Genomic DNA, 23,725 nt, shown 5'->3' on the forward strand with positions numbered 1-23,725 from the left:
AATGCTCATAATAATAGAGTCTACATAACAATGGAGTTTATCTCTCTTAGAATTCCCTGTAATACTAACAGCTAATGAAAGCAAGATTTCTTAAACTCAGTTGACATTTCAGGATGGATAATTCTTTGCTGTGGGAAATGAGATGTTTAGTAGCATCCCCATACCCACTAAAGGCCAATATCTTCACTTTCCAGTGTGACAGCGGAAAGTGTCTCCAGACATTGCCAGATGTCCCTGGGAAGGCAAACTTGCCCCAAGTTGAGAACCTTTTATTTAAAATGATAGTACTTGTCTTCCAAGCAGTTTAAAACTTCCAAAGTTGGGTAGACTCAGTTCACACTTTTGGACTCCATTTATTGAAAAATCCACTGAATAGGAAATATAAAGATGTCTAAGATGGCTTCTGCTTTCAATAAAATGACAAATTGAGAGTTGCAGAGAAATAAGTAATTCATACAGAGTATGAAATGTTGCCATTAATGGTCAATGAAAATGCTCTGGTGAAACTTCTCACTGGCAGGATCTTAGGGATGATTTCAGTAAGGTGTTGACACCTAATAGGTGGAGATAGGAAAGAGCATTCCTCAGAGTAGAGGTAGAGATGAGAAAAATTCAGGCTTGCTTTAGAAAGCAATGAGTAACTCATTTGACAGGAAGTGTTTTTGTTTTTTAGTGAGGAGTAATAGGGGAAATAATGATGAAAAATTGGGATACAGCTAGACTGAGAGGGTGTTTATTGCTACAGTGAAGAATTTAGACCTTGTTCTGTACCCAGTTAAAAGATTTCTGTTGGAAGATGACATCAGGTTTGTGCTTCAGGAAGATAATGGTGGCAGTATGAAGCCTGGATGGGGTGGAGGAAGACAAAAGATGAAAGGGATTAATAGGAAATTACTTAAAAGTTAAGGTAGTCCTCGAACTAGGAACAGAGTTAATGGATGTAGACCAGAGAAGGTATATAAGAGAGATACTGGAAAGTCATGTAATTTAAAAATAACTGCTTAGGAGCTAGAAAGAGCAGAGATAGCATCTTGCTTAAGACTTATAGTTTGGGAAATTACTTCATCTCTGAACTTGTTTTTAAACTTAAAAAATAATTGTCTCCTATTTTGTTTAAAACGCTCCCTCAGTGCCTAGCTCGTAGTAGGAATTTTACATGTGCAATTGATATTGTTAACAACAATAAAAATAAATTTCAGCGGGGCTTATTTTTAATGGCTTTTAACTCAGAATGCCCTGTTTATTACATCTCTGGCAGAACTGGCTTGATCAAGACAGCCTTTGTGTGAGACTTCTCCTTCCCTTTTATTTTCTTTTTCTTAGATCAGTACTGTGTCCTAGTAAGTCCTTCTGTCATTGTGCTTATCACAGTGTATTACACTTACCTGTTAATCTTACTTCCTCTACTGCACTGGCTCCTTGAGGGCAGGGATCCTCTTACCTCCATTCAATATACTTGGTGTATAGCATATTATCAGATGTTGACTGGATATTGAGATTGGTGAGTAGAGAAGGTTGAGAGCAAAAGGTGAATGCTGAGATTTTGAGTTTGGTTGATTGCAAAAAAGTTGATTGTCATTAAAGTCAGACCATCAGTGCTCTTAAGCAGACTCAGATTCTCTGGATCATTTTGTGCTTGCCTTTGTAAACTTGGCCAAGTTTATTTAACTTCCTAAGTCTTTTCCAATTTGTAAAATGAGGGATAACAGTAACTGTGGAGATGGTTTTATCATAACATTAAGTTTGATAACATGTAATGCCTGCTTTGCACATGTTCACTAAGTAATTGTTACATCACCGTTGTAAAAGGAGTAGGAATGGTAGAAGTAGGGAAATGAATTGGTCTAGACTTTTGAAGCGCTAATCATTCATTTAAGACGATTTAAGTGTTAATGTGGAAATAGTGGTATATCATAACTTAATCACCTACTTTGTATCAAGTGTTCTGAATTATACTAGATCCTATACCAAATTAAGTTCTTGTGCATTGGTAAGTATGTTGATTGACGGTATATACAAAACAGCAGGCCGGGCGCGGTGGCTCACACCTGTAATCCTAGCACTCTGGGAGGCCAAGGCGGGAGGATTGCTTGAGCTCAGGAATTCGACCAGCCTGAGCAAGAGCAAGACCCCGTTTCTATTAAAAAAAAAAAATATATATATATATATATATATACACACACACACACACACACACACACACACAGAATATTATGTGAGGTACTATGGGATACTAAAATACTAAAGAGGATACTTTTGTTCCTTCTTTAGGGGATACTAAAGCTTTTTGCCCTGTAGAGTTTCCATCCAGTTGAAAATAACATGCCCAGTTTGATTTCTGATTGGCTATGAGGAATATAAAATAGATGTATTGAAAATTTTCAATAAGCTTTCCCTCCTTAACAGCAAAAATTAGATTCTCAAGACTATAAAAGACCCATTGCAGCAGATTGAGCCAGTCTTGGGTTAAGGCAAGACCACCTTTATTCATATGAATAATCTTTTATTGTTAACCCTGAAATAAGAAATTTCTTTGGCTGTACCAAGTCTTTGGTTTAAGGATATGTAAGAACTACAGTTGCTTAAATTGCTTTTTTGTTCTTGAGATTGTTTTCATTGTATTGTAACTTTATCTCCTTTTTTAGGAGGCGGAGGATGGCATTATTGCTTATGATGATTGTGGGGTGAAACTGACTATTGCTTTTCAAGCCAAGGATGTGGAAGGATCTACTTCTCCTCAAATAGGAGATAAGGCAAGATAATTCTGATTATTTGAGAGGGTTAAAAATTGTCATCTTAATCATCAGTCCTGCGGGATGGGCTCTTTAAATTTTATTAAGTTTTGCTGACGTATTTTTTGTTAAATGTATTGAGTTAAATGTATTGAACGTCTTGCCATTTAAAAGCAATTTATTAAGTTAAAACAGGGTCTAGCAAGCTCTTTGAGGGACCAGTATTTAAGTATTAGATAAAATATACTTAAATCCATTAGCTTAAATAAAATTAATAGCATCAATAAGAAAATTAAAGCAATTACTGAAACATTATCAGAGTAAAAGCACACCAAAGATTTTACATTGCTGTTCATTTTTTTCTCATACTTAGAATGTCTACTTTTTGAATAGCCCTTCTTTAGAGAAATTAAGAATCTACAAGGACTAAACACTAAAGGACAAATCTTGATCCTTTGTGAAAAGTGGAATGAGACAGAAGTGTTAGTTTTGGTGAAATCTGTTCCTTTGGAGTAATTACAAGAGATACTTGGAAGTGAAAAGCATAGTTTGGGGGTGGATGATAGGTCTCATTTTCAGAGTTAAGGAGCTTGGCATGGAAGTGATATGTTGTTATTAATAAGCATCCTTATTTTTCACAGGTTGAATTTAGTATTAGTGACAAACAGAGGCCTGGACAGCAGATTGCAACTTGTGTACGACTTTTAGGTCGTAATTCCAACTCCAAGAGGCTCTTGGGTTATGTGGCAACTCTGAAGGATAATTTTGGATTTATTGAAACAGCCAATCATGATAAGGAAATCTTTTTCCATTACAGGTAAGGAATGCCTTTTAGAAACTTACAGCTAGCTTACTATCCATTCTTTTGTGTTAGAGTCAGAAACACTGAATATTGATTGATCATATTTTTGCATCACAGATTTCATATTGATGGGATTATGGGAAGATAAAAACTACAGTTAATCATCTACTTTATGTAGAGAACGTGTAGCCAAAAGACATAGAAAGGCCTTTGCTGCCTTTGAACATTGGATAGGAGCTACATTGAAAGAATATTGTTATATTTTATTATTTATATTGATACCAGAGAGTTGTATATTTGGTATATAATATAGCATAGTGGTTAAGAACATGAGTTCTTAGAACCAGATGGTTCAGTTTTAAATCCAGGTTCTGCCACTTACTATCTGTGTAAATTTTATCAAATGAATTAACCTCTTGATAATCTTAGTTTCATTATCCTGAAGCTAGGGATAATAGTACTTTTTCATAGAGTATTTTTGAGGATTTAAATAAGTCGATACTTATTTAATACATTTGAAAGCACTTAAAATGATGTGAAGCATACATAAGTATGCCATGAATCTTGTTATAGAAGAAATCTACTTGCCGGTGTTCATGTTTGTAGTAATGCTTACTTAAATGGCATTTCCTTTCCCCTTAGTGAGTTCTCTGGTGATGTCGATAGCCTGGAACTGGGGGACATGGTCGAGTACAGCTTGTCCAAAGGCAAAGGCAACAAAGTCAGTGCAGAAAAAGTGAACAAAACACACTCGGGTAATGAATTGTGACCTCTACTTATCCAGCCTACGCTTTCAATGGGAGATAAGGGAGGATATGGTGGGAGGGAGAGACAAGACCCGATTGTTCTACATCAGTTGTTCTCAGGTGTGACCCGCAGATTAGCACCGTCACCTGGCTGCTTGTTAGAAATGCAAGTTCTCTGACTTCACCCTAGACCCCCTGTAATTCTGGAGGTGGGCAGTCTATTTTAATAAGTCTCTAGCGTGATTTTATTACACACTGAGGTTCGAGAAGCAGTGGTCTACATATTTTAGGCAATTTGCTTTAAATTTATTTTCAATTCATTGTCTCCTTTTAAAAAATAACCCCAAGATATATGTGTATTTCCATGATTTGGGGGAGGGAGGCATTCCCCTAGAGGGCTGTTTTGGAGAAAAATGAGTCTAAATGTGAAAAGTAATTGGAAATTAAGAAAATCCTTGCTAGTTAGGATCTTTGACTTTTAAAGGACCTACAGTTTATTTTTGGCTTTAGAAATGACAGCTAAAACCGTTCATTTCATTTCCATAAATACCTAAGTGCACGTGATGTTTCAGACACTGGGAATACAGTGGTGAAGAAATGAGACAAATGCTCACCTTCATTGAGCTTATTTTTTGGTACAAAGTAAGAGCAGAGAAGAGGAGTAAAATATTATATGTGGTATGTTTAGAAAGATAGTAATACATGTTACAAAGATAAATCAGGAAAGTATGTAAGTATTGGGATTGCCATTTCAGAGACCAAGAATGTCACTGAAAAGGTGACATTTGGTCACCTGGAAAAGGTAAGAGAACAAGATATGTTTTAAATATTATACTTGTTAATTCCTTAAGTTTATTTGGTAAAATTAGGCATTTTAATGGTAGTTTAAAAGTATTTACAGTCAAATGACTGTTCTGGAAATAAAACTTGGCTTCAGGTTCCCTGCCCAATTTTGGGATAGCAGGCAACCAACCCACCCTGTGTTAACAATTATGTTGAATTTTTTTTTTTTTTTTTTGCTTGCTTTTTTTTTCTTCCTGTGGTACTAGTAGAGTTTAAATAAAACTACCGAATGAGAGGTATACATGCTTTTGTTTTGTAGTGAATGGCATTACTGAGGAAGCTGATCCCACCATCTACTCAGGCAAAGTCATTCGTCCCCTAAGGAGTGTTGATCCAACACAGACTGAGTACCAAGGAATGATTGAGATTGTGGAGGAGGGTAAGATCATCCCTTGTTTGAAATTAGCCATACCTTGAGGGGAGCACTTGCAAGGTTTTAAAATATGATGGTGTTCACTGCAGTTATTTTCAGGTTTCTTAAAAACCGAATTAAGGAAAAATATCCTTTCCCCACCCTGTGTTGTTTGGTTTTTATTTTTGTACCTCTTGGAAATGAGGTCAGCCTGGCTTTAAGTTGTGAACAAAAAACTGCTGTATAAGCACATGACTGATACATGAGCAACTAACTGAGTTATATTGAGATAGAGAACAAAATCTTATGCTAAAATTAAGCATTAATGTTGAGTGTGTGATAATCAAATGTCACAATTTCCTCTAATCATTAGTATTTATATCAGTAACCCATTTAATTCTATAAATATGTTTGCTTCCTGTAAGTTTAGTCTATTTCTTAATAAATAGAGTTCCATAAGGGTCCTGCTTCTCATCACCAGGCCAAAGCTCCCTACATTTTCTACTTTCTGCTTTTCTGCCCATCTTCAAGAACTCTGAGTGTCAGTGCCATCATTCCCCACAACAGTCACCATCAGAAAGACCAACTTTTTATGATCTCTGTGAATAAAATAAGTTTGCAACACAAATAGGAGGGAACTCTGGATGGTTAGGAAAGCAGAATTACATAATGGTAGAGTGGATGAGAGGGTTTAAACATTTCAACCAAAGATGATGCCTTGGCTTACAAAGAGACTAAATCCTTGTATCATCTAAGAGTCAGAGAGAACATAACAAAGGGAAGAGCAGGTCATTTGGGAGAAGGAAATGAAACGTGATAATCTATTCCTTTACCACATGGAGCTTTTAGAATTCCTGTTTTATATAAAACCACTACTCCCCCCACCTCCAAATATGAATTGACTTTATAGCAAGTCAGTCTGTTAGACTAATGTCAAGATGATGTCACAACCCCTAAAAAGCCCATGGAAGTATGGGCTACTAACTTTAACTCATTGGGTGATATCAGATTGCCCTTCCATTTACGCTAACATGTTGATTTTACTTTCTTTTGCACCCCCACCCTCCAATCCTCTTATTCTTTAACACTCGGTAAAGTATAGTCCAAAGCAAGGATTTTGTGGAAAAGGAGACATTTCAGACATCTCTAAGCCTAGAGTTTTCTGGGACTGGACAGATCACATTTTCCCACTTGGTGACAAGAACTAGCTCTTTTATTTAGGAACACAACTATAATTCAATATAAGATTTTGGAGTTGGATACCACTCTCTAGCTGTGTAATCTTGGCCAAATTACTTAAATCTTTGCTAGATCAGTTTCTTTATCTTTAAAATAATATCTTCAACCTTAGAAGGTTCTATAAAGATTGAGTGTAAATCAGTATAAGGCTTAATAAATGGCAGTTATTGTTATGCTACAAGGTCAGACCAGCTATCTCTGATCACTCTTCTACATGACTTGGTCTGTTGGGGTTCTCTCCACGAAGTTTTTGGTTCCTGCATTTTTTTTTTTTTTTTTTTAAATCTTTACTTACCCCTGTAATCATCAGGAGGATGCTCAAAAGCATTTTCAGTTCTGAATCTTCCACTTCCTACCTGACATTTTTCTCATTTTTTCCACATTTGTTGATTGAATGGATTCACCTGGATAGTGAATTGATAAGCAGTTGAATTCTTTGGCCCATTTTTTATCTGTTGCCTGCACTGGCCTCCAGGCAGCTTTTTTACTAATAAGGCGGCAGAGCTCAGCAAATGTGGTGGTCTATTTCTCTAAATAAAAATTTCTTAAAACATAGCCACAACAATTCATTTATATATTGTCTTTGGTTGCTTTCTCACTACAGCAGCAGAGTTGAGTAGTTGTAACAGAGATAGGATGGGTTGCAAACCTAAAATATTTGCTATCTGGCCCTTTATGAAGAAGTTTGTGAGCCCTGATCTAGGAAGAAAGGAGCCTATTAGTTTGAGGGAGCCAGAATCAGAACTAAGAAAAAATGTCAAAGAAAGTAATTCTACATTGTTTTTTACTGTGCCTGGCTAGTTTGTTTACTGCCCAGTTGAGTATGGGGCAGAAATATTTTTGGCTGGTTGGCTTACATTGTGAAGTTGGGAAGAAAATAGTTCAATGGATAATATTAGCAACCCATAGTGTTTAAAAGTTAGGTATTGTAAGTGATAGTGGTGTTTTTAAAATTTACAAATACAGCTTAAAATTTTTCGTTAGCTAGTAAGATACTGATGAGCTATCAAGTTCTCATTTGTTTGCATGGTAGTATTTAACATTTAGGATTTCATTTAAGCTTAAAGTGAAACTTCTCAGATTAAAAAATACATATATGTTTTAGGTAACATAACTTGTTCAGCAACTGTATTTATGAACTTAGTGGGATCATTAGCAGATGACTATTGTGAAATACTAGCTTTTAGACTTTGTTTCTCCTTACAGGGGATATGAAAGGTGAGGTCTATCCATTTGGCATAGTTGGGATGGCCAACAAAGGCGATTGCTTGCAGAAAGGGGAGAGTGTCAAGTTCCAATTGTGTGTCCTGGGCCAAAATGCACAGACCATGGCCTATAACATCACACCCCTGCGTAGGGCCACAGTGGAGTGTGTGAAAGATCAGGTAAGTACCAGCATCTCTTCATCTGAATTTGATCCTTTTATGAATTGGTAACCAAAACCTGAAAATTTTTGTGCCAAGGGAGAACCATCAACATTCATTTGGTTTTTATTTCTACTTTACCCCTTTTCAGTGATTTGAGGTAGCTTATAAAAATAGAAAGAAAACTACATGAGAAGAAAAAAGTGGCTGTACCAGCAAAGAGAAAATAAGGGTGGTGTTAATAATTACCATTGCATAATGAGGGAAAATAAGTTTGGAGTGAGATTTCCAGAATAGAAGCACTACAAAGTTTTGTATACTTTTGCTCAGAGTTTCTTTCTCAGACTATACAAACACAAAAACCATGTTTTGAAGTGTTCATAAAATAAGCTTCGGATAAACAAAACTGGTCTTAGTACTGGTATCTCTGGGAAATCCCTGAGTCCTCAGAACATTTTTCAACATCGATACAGAAAATATAACATTTTGTATGGCTGTTTCCTATAACACCGTAACCTAGCTTAATAATTCTAGAAGGGATCAAAACATATACATTCAAGTAACAGCTCCCTGATGATTTCGCTTAATTCAAAAAGCTTAGTTCATAATATATGAAAGAACAAGGCAAACTTTCTTTGAATCAAGCTTGTAATACAGCGAATGGCGGTGACTTCAAAGATACGTTTCTTCCCTGACAGACAGCTGGATTGGAGCATCAACATTAACACCATGTATAAGTCCCCCTTGTAGTTAGGGCCAGGCATTGTGCTTCATTTGAAGTGAGGTGCTTTTTCTCCTCTGTGGCATATCCCCCCCCCTTTTTTTAGCACCTTTTTTTGTTTTTATTTCAGTTTGGCTTCATTAACTATGAAGTAGGAGATAGCAAGAAGCTCTTTTTCCATGTGAAAGAAGTTCAGGATGGCATTGAGCTACAGGCAGGAGATGAGGTGGAGTTCTCAGTGATTCTTAATCAGCGCACTGGCAAGTGCAGCGCATGTAATGTTTGGCGAGTCTGGTAAGTTTTTTTGTTGTGGCTGTATTAGTAACCACCCTGGACTGTCTCTTAACTTCTGTAGTCCCTGCTTTTTTTCCATGCCTAGCTTTTTCCTCTCTTCTGTCACTTTTTGGTTGTTTTTTGATATTTCCTACTTCAAGTACAGTCTTCTTTACCTTTATTCATTGTCTCACCTTTATTCTCACAGACCTGGCTCACTGAAACAGGAGTGAACTGTGTTTGTGCTATGCTAACATTATGTTAAGCTATAAATCTTAGATATAAAAATAGATTAAGTAGTCCTTTTTTTTTTTTTTTTTTTTTAAAGAATTCTGCTTAGTTCCTTTTCTTCCATTAATCCATTTTGAGGTTATATGCTGCTTAAAACTCTAATTTTTATAGCTTAGCCATCCTGACTCTCATGCTGTTTCTGTTGTTTTAATCTCATCATTGTTACCATGAGACAAGCTGGGAAACTCTGGAACTGTTTCTTCATATTTCACTTTTCTAAGGTTTTTCACATCTGCTATCTGTTTTATGCATCTGTGGAACTAATCTCTCTGGTTGTAGACCAGCTAAGGTTGACCCTCCCCCAAATGTTTCTTCCAGTCCCTATGCAGTTGGAACCTTGAGTTGGAGAAAATAATACATAAACAAACTTGTCTGTCTTGTCTTTCTAGCTGGCTAGATGAGGCAAGAGTTCCCCTCATTAAAAGTGACTCATTTGGGCAGTTAGGTAGAAACATTTCTCTGCAAGTGCTTACTTTCTTCCCAACAAGTGTTGCTTCTTCTCACCTCTTGACTTTATTGCAGCGAAGGCCCCAAGGCTGTTGCAGCTCCTAGACCTGATAGGTTGGTCAATCGCTTGAAGAACATTACCCTGGATGATGCCAGCGCTCCTCGCCTAATGGTTCTTCGTCAGCCAAGGGGACCAGATAACTCAATGGTATGAGGCCATACAAGGATTGGGGGAGGCCAACTGATAGAGCAATTTGAGGTCCTTTTTCAACAGGACCTTTCTGACCTTCATTTAAGGTCAGAGAGCTTAATGAAGCAAAGAGTTTCAGTACTGCTTATAACTGGTTAGGACTTACATCAGCCCCTAATGTAATGGTTGCTTACCATAACAAGCACATTTCTTGCTTTTCCTCTATTATACTTTGAACATAGCTTAAGCAGTGGGTCAGGAGGGCTTACTATATAGATTTCCTCCTCTGGGAAAGAAGTGGTAGTGCTTAAGGTGATTTAAAATAATGCTTTTATAGTTCATTTTGGAATGGATGAATATACTGTGATTTTCATGCACCCAAGTTACTAACTTCAGTTTTATTTCTTCACAGGGATTTGGTGCAGAAAGAAAGATCCGTCAAGCTGGTGTCATTGACTAACCACATCCACAAAGCACATCATTAATCCACTATGATCAAGTTGGGGGGATTCTGGTGAAGGGTTCTGAATATCTCCCTCTTCATCCCTCCCAAAATCTGGAATACTTATTCTATTGAGCTATTACACCAGTTTTAACACCTTCCTCGTGTTATGTTTAAAAAAAAAATAAATAAATTTAAGAAAACCATTTTAAAATTATGCACAGTTGCAGCCTGGAAAACTTAAGGTGGCGCCTTATAGTATCAATTTTAGGAGCTTTATTTGGTGCATTTAACGCAACTGGTAATTGCAAAATCCACTTCGCCTGTGTAAGTGAAAAATATAGACTGTTATCTTGTTGGCCCTATGAAATTCTGCACTTGATATTTAGTATATACTCTACCTTCATTAATTACTTCTGGCAAGATGTTCTGCCTTAGCACTCAGTTGCATTCTTTCCCTTTTCTTTCCTGTTCATTATGCTTTAATTCTGAGGACCATATGAGGGTAGACTATATTACCTTTTAAAAATTACAAAAATTTGTATAGGCGAACCATTTTCGTAAAGTTGATGGCCAAATGTTAAAATGTTATTTTTCATACCATTTATAATCTTGTCACAATCCACTTAACAAAGTTTGGTTAGATTTCAGTGAAAATTATCTTCCAGAGTAGTGGTTTTTGTTTTTTTTTTGTTTTTTTTTTTTTCTGCCTGGGATGGGGGGTAACTTTACTACAATTAGTATGTATGGTGCAGAATTTCATGCAAATGAGGTTTGCCAGCAGTGTGACAATTTAAACGTATTTAAACAAAAACAAAAAAAATGAATGCACAAACTTGCTGCTGCTTAGATCACTGCAGCTTCTAGGACCCAGTTTCTTTTACTGATTTAAAAACAAAACGAAAAAAAAAAAAATAAAAAAGTTGTGCCTGAAATGAATCTTGTTTTTTTTATAAGTAGCCGCCTGGTTCCTGTGTCCTGTAAAATACAGACACTTGACCCTTGGTGTAGCTTCTGTTCGACTTTATATCACGGGAACGGATGGGTCTGATTTCTTGGCCCTCATCTTGAATTGGCCATATACAGGGTCCCTGGCCAGTGGACTGAACGAAGGCTTTGTCTAAGATGACAAGGGTCAGCTCAGGGGATGTGGGGGAGGGCGCTTTTATCTTCCCCCTTGTCGTTTGAGGTTTTGATCTCTGGGTAAAGAGGCCGTTTATCTTTGTAAACACAAAACATTTTTGCTTTCTCCAGTTTTCTGTTAATGGCGAAAGAATGGAAGCGAATAAAGTTTTACTGATTTTTGAGACACTAGCACCTAGCGCCTTCATTATTGCAACGTCCCGTGTGGGAGGGGCGGGTCTGGGTGCGGCCTGCCGCGTGACTCCTAGGTCTGAGGCCCACGTGGCCGGGGCGGGGACTCCAGCGCCCGGGGCGCCGACTGATTGCGTAGCGGGCGGGGCCGGAAGTGCCGCTCCCTGGTGGGGGCTGTTCATGGCGGTTCCGGGGTCTCCAACATTTTTCCCGGTTGTGGTCCTAAATCCGTCCGAAGCGGAGGCAGCGGAGCTCGAGGTAAGGTTCTGGCGCGCGTAGCATTCGGCTTTGGGACGTACCCGAGTCTCACTGATTGCCAGGAATCGAGCGGAATCTACGAACTGGAGACAAAGGCCTTGGGCGGGGGTCCTTCGTTTGGAGCCCTACGAGGGGAGATCTTTGGAGACGGAAGGGGGAGTGGGATGGGGTCGCGTCCTGGAGGCCGCCCCCTAGAGCTGAGAAGATTTGCAGGAGTGGTGGGAAGGGGGGTTTCCTTTACCTTAGGCTGAGGGCGGGGCCCAAGTACTGTTGAAAAATAGACAAGGGTGGGGGTTGCTAGAAGGATATGCTCCAGAAATCTGAGGCCCACACTAACCTGCAAGTATTTTTGTGATCCTGAATCATTTTAAGAACCAAGTGGAGGGTCACGTGTATGGAACCGATCCATTTCGAACTCTGGTTTTAGTTACTATTGATTATAGAAAGCTTTGAAGTGCTGATGATGTGGCTCGCCAATTAACCCTAATTGCTGCTTTCCCACAGGTTCTTGCTGGTGTGAAATGACTGAGTACAAACTGGTGGTGGTTGGAGCAGGTGGTGTTGGGAAAAGCGCACTGACAATCCAGCTAATCCAGAACCACTTTGTAGATGAATATGATCCCACCATAGAGGTGAGGCTCAGTGGTCTTCCGCTGACCTGACCCAAGTTCTCACTTTCGGTTTACCCTCACCCATAGCCTTTATCTAGTGTTCAGTTTAAAGGAATAAGAGGAGAGAAAGTAAAAAGTTATTGCGCTCAGTAAAACAATAAGTGAAGCCTTCCATGTTTCTAAAGAACAGTTCATTTTCATTAGCTACTGAAGATTTTCTAAATAGCTTATGCAATTTTGAACAGTTCTGTAAACTGTTGCATACTCACTGTTGAGCTTCATATATGAATGAGTTTCTTTATGTATGACAGCTCTATTAAATGAGAAGCAGGTCATAGTAGAGAGACTGATTGGTGTGGGAGATAATAGCAGGATGGAGATAAAGGATTCAGAGATCTGAGTGTTCTTCAATTTTCATTTCTTAGCTAGTTAAAGCAGCTGAGACTGTGGGTTGGAGTAGAAAGAACTTGAAATTTTGAGTCACTGTCTATGATTTTGGTCCCTGTTTGCACTTTATTTAGTTACGCGATATTCAGCAAATCACTTAATCTCTCTAAGCCTCCTTTTCTTCATGTATTAAATTACCATAAACTTGTCCTGCCCACCACACAGAGATGTGAAAAATTAAATAATATGTTTAAATTATTTATGAATGGTGAAGCACTGCTTAATAGTACTTAAGGATTCTATAGTTATTGTGGAAGTTCATGTTACAGGTTGTCTTCAGTAAGCGGCATCTAAGGCCCTTTAAAGAAGAGGTTTTATAATTTTGTTCAACTTAAAAATGTCTAACTCTAGGGAGTACTTTAATCCATACCCTGGCTTCCCTACCATCTGGCTGAGTGTTTCATTAATGTACACTAACTCCAATAATAGCCATTATTAAATATTGGTTACTAATTCTTGGCAAAATCTTTATTTCAGGCTTAACAGCCTTAATATTTTTATATTAAATTTTGAATGTTTTAATTGAATAATATTTTCAGAGTTTTATTTATTGAGGAGTAATTTATATAAGTAAAATACATACATGTTATGTCTACAACTCAGTGACTTTTTACATTTGTATACACTCATGTAACTACCGCCCAGATAACAGTATGGAACATTTCCAATACTCGAGAGAGTTCTCCAAAGTGTGGTGACATTACTAAAATATAAGTTAAATTGTTGCCTTAAAGCCAAATTGAAAGCATTTTTTATATGAGCTATGTATATCTCTCTTCCTGAGGAATTAATTATAACTCTGCCTTTAAGAATTTGATTCAGGAATATTTCCCAAAGATACAATCTGTCATGAGAAAAAAGTTTGGAATTATAACCTTCCCTGAAGCAAAAGGTATTTGTATATTTAGTCATAAACACAAATGATGCTGTATGTAAAGCTAGGGTATAATTGTGGAGGTATGTTGGGACTTTTTAAAGTAAAATGAACAGCACAAATGGAACAGTCCAATTCATAGCTTAGTAAAATACACTGTAACTTAATCTCTAGTTTTCTGAGTGCAGTAGAGCTACCATTTGAATTACCATTTTTTTTCATCTTTTCCAGGAACAGGGGATTCCACATTTTCTTTTCTGCAGGCATATGGGATATGGGATTTTTTTCATTAGGGTGACATTAAGTACTTTCTGTTTGTGATTATATATTAACAGCTTGAGGGACAAACCAGATAGACAGAAATGGACTTGAATAGTTAGGAGCTTATTTAACATTGGCAATAGCATTGCATTCCCTGTGGTTTTTAATAAAAATTGAATCTCCCTCCCTCCCTGACCCCATGCCCTCTACACCCTCAGGATTCTTACCGAAAACAGGTGGTTATAGATGGTGAAACCTGTCTGTTGGACATACTGGATACAGCTGGACAAGAGGAGTACAGTGCCATGAGAGACCAATACATGAGGACAGGCGAAGGCTTCCTCTGTGTATTTGCCATCAATAATAGCAAGTCATTTGCAGATATTAACCTCTACAGGTACTAGGAGCATTATTTTTTCTGGAAGGATGATCTTTAAGTGTGTTCTGAAGCTATGTGGGGAAATAAGGATACCATACTAGGGAAGATACACGTTTTTAATTATGGAAGGAGTTGGTTTTAGGTTGTTTGACATTGATAATCTAGGGTAATTACTGAAAGTAAATATTGGGATTTATCTTCTATAATATTCTGTCATCATAATGCTTGATAATACATAAATGAAGCTTGGTACTGGGAATGATTCAGAACTAGATGTTGAAGTCGGGTACAGTGGCTCACACCTGTAATCCCAGCTACTCAAGGCTGAGGCGGAGGATCCCTTGAGGCCATGAGTTCTAAAACAGCCTGGGCAACGTAGTGAGACCCTGTCTCCAAAAAAAAAAAAAAAATTAGCTGAGCCTGGTGGCTTGTGCCTGTAGGCCTGTCTGTAGTCCCAGCTACCCCATACTTGGGAGACTAAGGTGGGAAGATTGCTTGAGCCCAGAAGTTCAAGGCTGCAATGAGCTATGATCATATCAGTGCACTCCAGCCTGGGTGACCAACCAAGATCCCAGCTCTTTAAAAAAAAAAAAAAAACAGAACAAACTAGAGGTGTTGTAATAGATCACAAAGGAATTTTAGAGAGGAAAACACCTTTAAGAAACATCCTTACGTAAGTAATAGAAAGAATGATAGGAAAAAAACAAATGGGGAGTAAAGATGAAAACGGGGCAAAGGAATGTAAATATGGACTTTCTCCATAGAACCATACAGTTTCAAAGCTAGATTGGACGATAAAAAATTCTAATACAACATTCTTATTTTACAGAATCAGAAATAGAGTTCAGAAGGTGGTCTGTTAGGTTCTGATGTCATGATATTAGTAGCAGAGCCAGGACCAAAATCCCGGGGCTCCTTTTTCTCAGTTCAGTATTCTTTAAGCAGAATAATATAATATGGACTTCGCCTGGGTTGAAACTTGGTGCCATCATTTATTAGCTATGTGACTTTGGGGCAAACTGCTAAATCTCTGTGTCTCAGTTTACTTATCTATAATATGCAGATAATAGTACCTACCTCATAGAGTTGTTGTGAAGATTAAACAAGTTAATAAATTTGTAAATTACTCAGAACCGGTCCTGGCACAAAGTAAATGCTATTCAAGTGTTCTGCCTACAGCCTTGAGTCCTGGCTTACTTTCCATCCATATGAAGATGTCTGCTCTCAGAAGCAAACTGGTCCAGATCTGAGTGTTTTCTTCTAAAGCTACTCTATTTCCCATTATCTCTCTCTAAAAATAATAACAGTACTTAATAAAATATCCAACACTTGGCAAGCATCTAATAAATATTTGTTGAATTTCTAGAAGTCATTTTTCTTGTTCCTTATAAGGCATTTATTCATTTTTCTATTTCTGCCCTACACCAAGGCAAAGAGTATTTAAAGCATCTTATAAAAATGCATATAACAAGATAAATTTAATGAAAAATAGACTTAAGAAGTGAGGCAAAGAAAAAATAAAGGTAAGGAGTTAAAACAGTTATTCTGTAATTGTGTGCATGAAGCTCCAATGACCCTTCCAAAGGTAGACTATAAATTTGGCAACTGTTATGAAAATGGAAATAGCTAGCTGAAAGATTCAGTATCTGTATGCTGAGGGCAAGTCAGTTGCTCAGAAGAAGCAGGATTATACTTTGACTAGAAGGAAATTTTTTCATGGATCTTCAAAGAGTGTTGTTAAAGAACAGTAGTAATGTACCAGTGACATGGTGCAGGTACTTTAGGCTGTCTCAATATCCCTTAACATAGGCTGTTGCCATCACACCAGAGCACAAGCTGTGTAAATAGCCAGTGGAATGCAGTTCAGGTATATGACTTTGTGGTAATCCAAGGATAGAGCCTAGAGCAGTGTTGTGCAGTATGGTAGCCACAACCATATGTAGTTATTTACATTTAACTTAAATAAAATTTAAAAATTAGTTCCTTGCCCACGTTAGTGACTGACTTATTCAAGTGCTCAGTAGCTACATGTGATTAGTGGCTACCATGTTGGACAGCACAGATATAGACCATTTCCCACGTGGCAAAAAGTTCTGTTAGACAGTGTTGGTCAAAAGAAATCTAGAGTAATAGATTCTATGTTAATGCTATGCTGTGTGGTACGTCTTGCGTGTCATTGAAGCGGGTGCTGTCAGTTGGGAGTTCCAGATCCTTCACCTTTCGTTTACTGAGAGCAGTTCTTGTGTTTTCTATTTTATATCTTGGGCTTCCAGCTACAATTTTGTTTGAAGAAAATATTTGGGCACCACCCATCTTGAAAAGCTCTAGACTGTCTTCCATTAAATACTGTCACTCCCAAGGGAACTTCAAAAAGTTTTTTAAAGGCAGTGAGTTTTACTTTTCATACTTCAAAGCTTAATTTAGAGTGTGATTTCTAGTTGCCAGTTAAATCCAGACCCAAGCTCTTTGGAGAATTTAGGAGCCTAATTAGGGCATGTATCAGGATAAAATACCCATTCACTTCCAATGGCAAGTAAACTGGGACTGAAGGCTTCCCTGTGGCTGCTGCATCAAGTCTAAACCAGCCTCCTTATTATAAGGTCTTCTATAATTGTTAGAAAAAAAGCGAAACTCAATATTAGAAGCTAATAGGGCTTTATACAATTTGCTAGTTTCTTTTTTGCCCTAGCTGTTTATTCCTTCCTAAAAATTTGTTTTACTTATATTCTGATAATATATTCCCTTTTTTAGGGAGCAGATTAAGCGAGTAAAAGATTCAGATGATGTACCTATGGTGCTGGTAGGAAACAAGTGTGATTTGCCAACAAGGACAGTTGACACAAAACAAGCCCACGAGCTGGCCAAGAGTTATGGGATTCCATTTATTGAAACCTCAGCCAAGACCAGACAGGTATAGTAGGGCTTTCAGCATCTGTGCAAGGGTTTGTGTAAGACAGAGAAGGTAAATTGATTGACTCTGGTAGAGATGTGATCCACATTCTTTGTTGTTACGGATTTTTAAATGTTCTATTTTTTTTCTTTGGTTTAAACCAAAAATGAACTTAATATTCTAATATGGCATTTTTACTCCCACTTTAGCATCTATAAGCATTTCTAATGGAGACCCTTGATTAAAAATATTTATAAATGTTAGCTTTCTCCATCAATACCAGCCATTGTTCAGGGCTTAAGTCTCCTGAATAAAATTTTTAGATCTGGTAGTTCTGTTCTGTATCTATTTCCCACATTACCCTTTTTCTTACCTTAAATGTTTTTTTGTAAAATGTACCATTTTTACATCAGCTATCAGCCTGTTCATGTGGTTCAACAAGAACGCTAAATTTAATGTCCTCTTCCTAAATCACCCTATTTTATCAGCTATTAAGTTGGTAATTGGCATTTTAAATCCACATTAAGAAATACAAATGAGAGAGAGCTTACAATTTGGAATATGTCAGTAGAGCTGTCTTTATCATGTTCTTTCATTCATTTTGTTAATAGGGTGTCGAAGATGCCTTTTACACACTGGTAAGAGAAATACGCCAGTACCGGATGAAAAAACTCAACAGCAGTGATGACGGGACTCAAGGTTGTATGGGGTTGCCATGTGTGGTGATGTAACAAGGTGAGCTTATGGTTTTTTGACATAATTATAAATCTTAGTATTTAGTCTCAGGCAATTTGGAGGAGTATTAGTGTTATTGCCTGTATGTTGTGGGGTTTTTTGTTTGTTTTTTTTTGTTGTTGTTGTTGTTTTTTTGAGACAGAGTCTCGCTTTGTTGCCCGGGCTAGAGTGAGTGCTGTGGCGTTAGCCTAGCTCACAGCAACCTCAAACTCCTGGGCTTAAGCGATCCTCCTGCCTCAACCTCCCGAGTAGCTGGGACTACAGGCATGCGCCACCATGCCCAGCTAATTTTTTCTATATATGTTTTAGTTGGCCAGATAATTTCTTTCTATCTTTTTAGTAGAGACGGGGTCTCACTCTTGCTCAGGCTGGTCTCAAACTCCTGACCTTGAGCGATCCACCCGCCTTGGCCTCCCAGAGTGCTAGGATTACAGGCATGAGCCACCACGCCCGACCTGTATGTTATTTAACAGAGTTTCTGTATACTCTGTTCTTTGTATTTTCCTTATGGCACCCTTTCTGAAAGTTCTGAGATCTGAACTATTTTCAAAACAATTATTCTACAGACATATTTATATTTTTGGTAACATTATAAATCGCAAGACATTATTTATGTGATAAATGGATACCATATTTTTGGTACTGTCCAGAAATTTGAAGGATTGATATATCAAAGCTGAATAATGAAATGGTGTGTGTTCTTTTCTTACAGATACTTTTAAAGTTCTGTCATCAGAAAAGAGCCACTTTCAAGGTAGGACAAGTTTGGAAACATATTATAATTCATGTTAATATCTTAAATTTGTTTTTCTTATAGTCTGTATGTGTCACTTATATGAATTCCATCTTTATTTCAGCTGCACTGACACCCTGGTCCTGACTTCCCTGGAGGAGAAGTATTCCTGTTGCTATCTTCAGTCTTATAAAGAAGCTCCTGCTACTTCCCCAACCCTCAGTAGATCAGTACAATATTCTCTAATTGAGAAGTTCTCAGAATAACTACCTCCTCGCTTGGTTGTCTGACCAGAGAAACGCACCTCTTGTGACTCCCTGGTATTTTTCTGCCCTTGGTTCTCCCCGGCACACACAAATACACCTCCACCACCCCAGGTTTTTCATCTGAAAAGCAATTTGTGCTCTGAAACAGAGAACCAAACTATAGACATGAAATTCTGTTGAAAACAGTGTCTTGAGCTCTAAAGTAGCAACTGCTGGTGATTTTTTTTCTTTTTACTGTTGAATTTAGAACTATGTTAGTTTTTGGAGAAATGTCATAAATTACTGTTTTGCCAAGAATATAGTTAATCTTGCTGTTTGATTTGTTTGTAATGTTATCAGCTATATTCTATAAATTGGCATCTGCTCTGTATTCATAAATACAAAGGTGAATACTGACTTTTGAGTCCATCCTAGTCTTCTCAACTTTAATTAAATCCAACTTTCACAATGAAGTGCCTTTTTCCTAGAAGTGGTTTGTAGACTTCCTTTACAATACTTCAGTGGAATAATAGATGTCTCAAAAATCATTATGCATGAAAATGAATGTCTGAGATATGCCTATGACTTACCTACCTTTGAGGAAAAGGTATACCTATATGATAGCAGATGATATTTCATACATGTATGAATTTGATTTTCCAGAGGCCTGTTTTGGCACTTTCCCACAAGAAGGATGAAACTAAAAAATGAATAATTTCACTTAATTTTTACCTAATCTCCACTTTTTTATAGGTTACCACCTATAAAATGTATGTAAGTTGTTTCTTCTAGCTTAATGGTAATCTAATGATCAATGAACTTCCATTCATATTCAAATTTGATTTATATCAGAAAGCTCTACATTTGCAGGTGTTCTAATATTGTAAAAACTTGGTGTAGTAGTATTTAATAGCTATGATCAATGATTTTCAAACCTCAAGTATAGTATATTAACAGACAAATTGCATTTTGACTATATATCATGGTATCTTAATGATGTAGATAATTGCCTTCAATCTACTTCTCTCCCCACTCTAAACCCCTCACCCCACAGCAATAGGGGCTTGATTGTTTCAGTTGAGTAAAGCATGGTGCTAATGGACCAGGGTCATAGTTTCAAAACTTGAACAAGCCAGTTAGCATCACAGAGAGAGAAATTCTTCCACATTTGCTTATTGCACCAGTAACTCAAGCTAATCATTTTGCTGGGTGCTCGCTGTTAGCTCTACAAGGGAAGAAGAGGTCAGTTAGAACAAACCTTTTACCATGACTGGAAAAACTTGGTATCCTATGGAGGGTCGGCTTAGAAGTCTTTAGACCCTTTTTTTAGCCACATGGGAACTCTAAATTAAGCCAATATTTTTTTCTCATTTTTTTTGAGGAAAATGTTTTAAATTTTCTTTATTTATAATGTTCTTGGGAGTGTTTAAAACAGGATTTATAATGTTCTTTGGAGAGTTTAAAACTAAGCTGATGAGTTTGTTCAAAGCAAGAAGTAGCCGCCTTTAGATTGAAATTGCTATTTGAGACAGGAATGGAAAATATGATGATAGTTAGGATTTGGAAGCTTGGCATTTCTATTTGCAGATAATACCCTGGTAATTTTAATGAAAAATAGACTTGGATAACTTTTGATAAAAGACTAATTGCAAAATTGCTACTTTCTGTTTTGGTCTTTTGATGTGTAAATACTTAAGTCCTCCATCTTCTAATATGAATTTTCATTTATTAAGCAAACTCCATATTACATTGAAATAAATTCAGAAGAGGGAAAGAAACATACACTGTGCCAGAGTATAATAAACCCAGAGAGTTGTGCTTCTCAGTGCTGATTCCGGGAGCTTTCACAGTACTGTCGTCATCCGTACACAGAAACTCTGCTTCTTTGTTTCTGCTGCTTTAGGAGCAATGATTGCCCTGTGATTTTCCTGAAGCTAGATTGAGGCTTAGCACCTCAATCATGTTCTTTTTAATGTGTCTGTGACTGGCAATGTGACTCTTTTTCTAAAAAGTCTATTAAATTTAATGTCAAATTAGCAAGAAAGACAGTTACTCATCTTGGGCTCTCCTGCCAATAGCCCTTGTACGTATGTACCTTATAGTTTTCTCAAATATGTTCTAAGCACAGAAGTATCTAAATGGGGCTAAAATTCAGACTTGAAAATGTTCTTTAAATCACTTCTTAAGAAGTTACACGTAGGTGTGAGTTTTGGCACAATAGGGTGACAAACTTATAATTAAGAACTGGATAACTTCAGTGTGGCATAAAATGTGGTTTTTAGAATATGTTTGTGATTGCTGAAAATAATTCTAGTTTACCTCAAAATCTGAAAATCTCTTTCCCGAAGTTAAGTGCCTGGCCAGCTGTCATAAATTGCATATTCCTTTATGTTTGGTTTTTTTTAAGGTTGCATGTTCAAGAGTGTGAAAATAAGATGTTCTGTCTAAAGGCTACCGTGCCTAATCTGTAAATGAATCTGTTAAACGCTGTCTTTTCTCCAGCAGCTTACTATAGAATGTTACTTAGTACTACAATATCATACTCATTACAGTTTTTACTTCAGGAGCATAACAAGTAAAATCTCAATTGCATTTAGTGGGCCCCATGTTTAGTCTTTCATCGTCCTTTAAACTGCTGTGAATTTTTGTCATGACTTGAAAGCAAGGCTAGAGAAACACTTTAAAAAGATATTTTGGTTTTTTTCCCATTCCAGAATTTGTGAGTATAATCATATTTTGCTTTATATTTACAGTCATGAACTCAAGCTGGCAGCTACAACCAAGAACCAAAAAATGGTGCATTCTGCTTCTTGTGATTCATCTCTGCTAATAAATTATAAGAAGCAAGGATAATTAGGGAAAATATTTTATTTGGATGGTTTCTGTAAACAAGGGACTATAATTCTTGTACATTATTTTTCATCTTTGCTGTTTCTTTAAGCAGTCTAATGTGCCACAAAATTACTTTAAGGTGTTTTTTTTCTATAAGAATTGTTTTAAAAGTATTCTCGTTATCAGAGTGGTTGTTATTATATTTCAAAATGTAAAATGATTTTTAAAAGCCTGAGTACTGACCTAAGATGCAATTGTATGAACTTTACTCTGGAGGAGGGGGGGAAGAGTGTGTGTCAGTGGAAGTTGTATGACTTTTATATTTCAGTGCCATCAAATATAGGTTAAAATATCAATTGTGCAATTCTGCTGTTTAAATGGGAACTATTGGCCTCCTTGGCCCTAAATGGAAGGGCTGTTATTTTAAGTTGATTATTTTATTATAAATTAATCCATCCTAATTTTTAAAAATTTGGTTGAATGTTTTTCTTGTTAAATAATGTTTAAAAATAAAAACTGGAAGTTCTTGGCTTAGTCATAATTCTTTTTTTCACTGAAGTCCCTTTATACAAAGCTAATATTAATTTCAGACTTTTGAATGTGATATTTGGACAGTGTTGGAAGACCTTAGTTCCTCACTTTTTGAAATGTGTCAAAACCAGCTTTAAATTATTACCTTGGGGATGATTCATAGCTATTTGTCAAATTTGCATACATTAATACAAAACACTTAAAACTGCTATTGGAGATCTTTTGTTCTATTTTTGCATTACTGCACAATCTAACAATCTTGGTATTAATTGGAAGAGCATTGGTCTAGGGTCTAGGGAACCTGAGTTCCAATATAGTTTTACTACTCTGGCCTACAGTTTCTTCATTTGAAAAATAGGGGAGTTGAATTAGGATATTTCAGGTTTCCCAATCTTATAAAAGAATGATTTCTTTCTCGGAAGCAGGTTGGGTGGGGGAAGAAGAAGAAGAAAAAATTAAAAAATGATTTTAAACCTAGGCTTTTTCACCTACGCTGGAATACTATAATTATGGGGACCTTGGTTTATTCTATCAAAGACTTATCAAAAAATTTTTTCACCTTTTTCCTTAAAAAGGTAGGGGAGTCATTAATATTTGCCTGAATTAAGCTTGAGAAAGCCTAATTAAGTGACATTTTTATCTAGATAAGACTACTAGAAAATACAAATATTTTAATTATAAAATGTTTATGGAAAAGAATTATGGACTTTGTGTATCTAAAATGTTTCTCCCTTAAACTATCACCTAGGCCTCATATCAGATATTATGTTCTGCTAATATTTGACCCTCCAATAACTGAAAAAAGGAAAGAAGGAAGAAAGGATATTTTCTTCTGATGAGAGCAGCTATAATGTTCAGCAACATAAAGCTACAGAAAGGCAAATGATGAAAAAGAAGTTTGTTTGGACCTCCTATGCATCTCTGTGCTAGTCTGTTCTCATAACAAGCAATACTCAAGGTCACTGAAAGGCCAACATAGTTACATGAGTTATTTGATATCCATAAATACATGAAAAGGGGCCAAGAGGCCTTGCTGGTGATCATTTTGCAAAACTGCCTGACGATGTCCAGTTCCATGACTCAAGAGCACAAAAACAATGTCCAGTATCCAGATGGGAAGGGTATGCTGTTATGCTTTTAAAATAACTGGGCAATGAAATTGGCCCTTTACCT

General features: G+C 36.9%; 2 protein-coding genes across 7 annotated transcripts in view; both read left to right on the forward strand.

Annotated features, from left to right (window-relative positions):
* The window catches only part of CSDE1 (cold shock domain containing E1), a 38,375-nt gene extending 26,619 nt beyond the window's left edge, over nucleotides 1-11,756 (forward strand). For all 6 annotated transcript variants that reach the window (XM_069480797.1, XM_069480798.1, XM_069480799.1 and 3 more), the window contains 8 exons: nucleotides 2,646-2,753; nucleotides 3,374-3,549; nucleotides 4,177-4,289; nucleotides 5,383-5,502; nucleotides 7,921-8,099; nucleotides 8,930-9,093; nucleotides 9,886-10,018; nucleotides 10,413-11,756. In XM_069480797.1, coding sequence (XP_069336898.1) covers nucleotides 2,646-2,753; nucleotides 3,374-3,549; nucleotides 4,177-4,289; nucleotides 5,383-5,502; nucleotides 7,921-8,099; nucleotides 8,930-9,093; nucleotides 9,886-10,018; nucleotides 10,413-10,460 — 1,041 coding nt within the window. In that variant the 3' untranslated portion in view covers nucleotides 10,461-11,756. The remainder of the gene's footprint in view (nucleotides 1-2,645; nucleotides 2,754-3,373; nucleotides 3,550-4,176; nucleotides 4,290-5,382; nucleotides 5,503-7,920; nucleotides 8,100-8,929; nucleotides 9,094-9,885; nucleotides 10,019-10,412) is intronic.
* A 189-nt stretch (nucleotides 11,757-11,945) lies between these two features.
* On the forward strand, nucleotides 11,946-22,521 carry NRAS (NRAS proto-oncogene, GTPase). The gene is made up of 7 exons (XM_069478941.1): nucleotides 11,946-12,014; nucleotides 12,519-12,646; nucleotides 14,426-14,604; nucleotides 17,338-17,497; nucleotides 18,088-18,211; nucleotides 18,924-18,965; nucleotides 19,069-22,521. Exons 2-5 carry the CDS (start codon nucleotides 12,536-12,538, stop codon nucleotides 18,205-18,207), a joined length of 570 nt encoding a protein of 189 aa, XP_069335042.1. The 5' UTR covers nucleotides 11,946-12,014; nucleotides 12,519-12,535; the 3' UTR covers nucleotides 18,208-18,211; nucleotides 18,924-18,965; nucleotides 19,069-22,521.
* Nucleotides 22,522-23,725: the final 1,204 nt, after the last annotated feature.

This window comes from Eulemur rufifrons, chromosome 8 (assembly GCF_041146395.1).
Source record: "Eulemur rufifrons isolate Redbay chromosome 8, OSU_ERuf_1, whole genome shotgun sequence".
Classification (NCBI taxonomy): domain Eukaryota; kingdom Metazoa; phylum Chordata; class Mammalia; order Primates; family Lemuridae; genus Eulemur; species Eulemur rufifrons.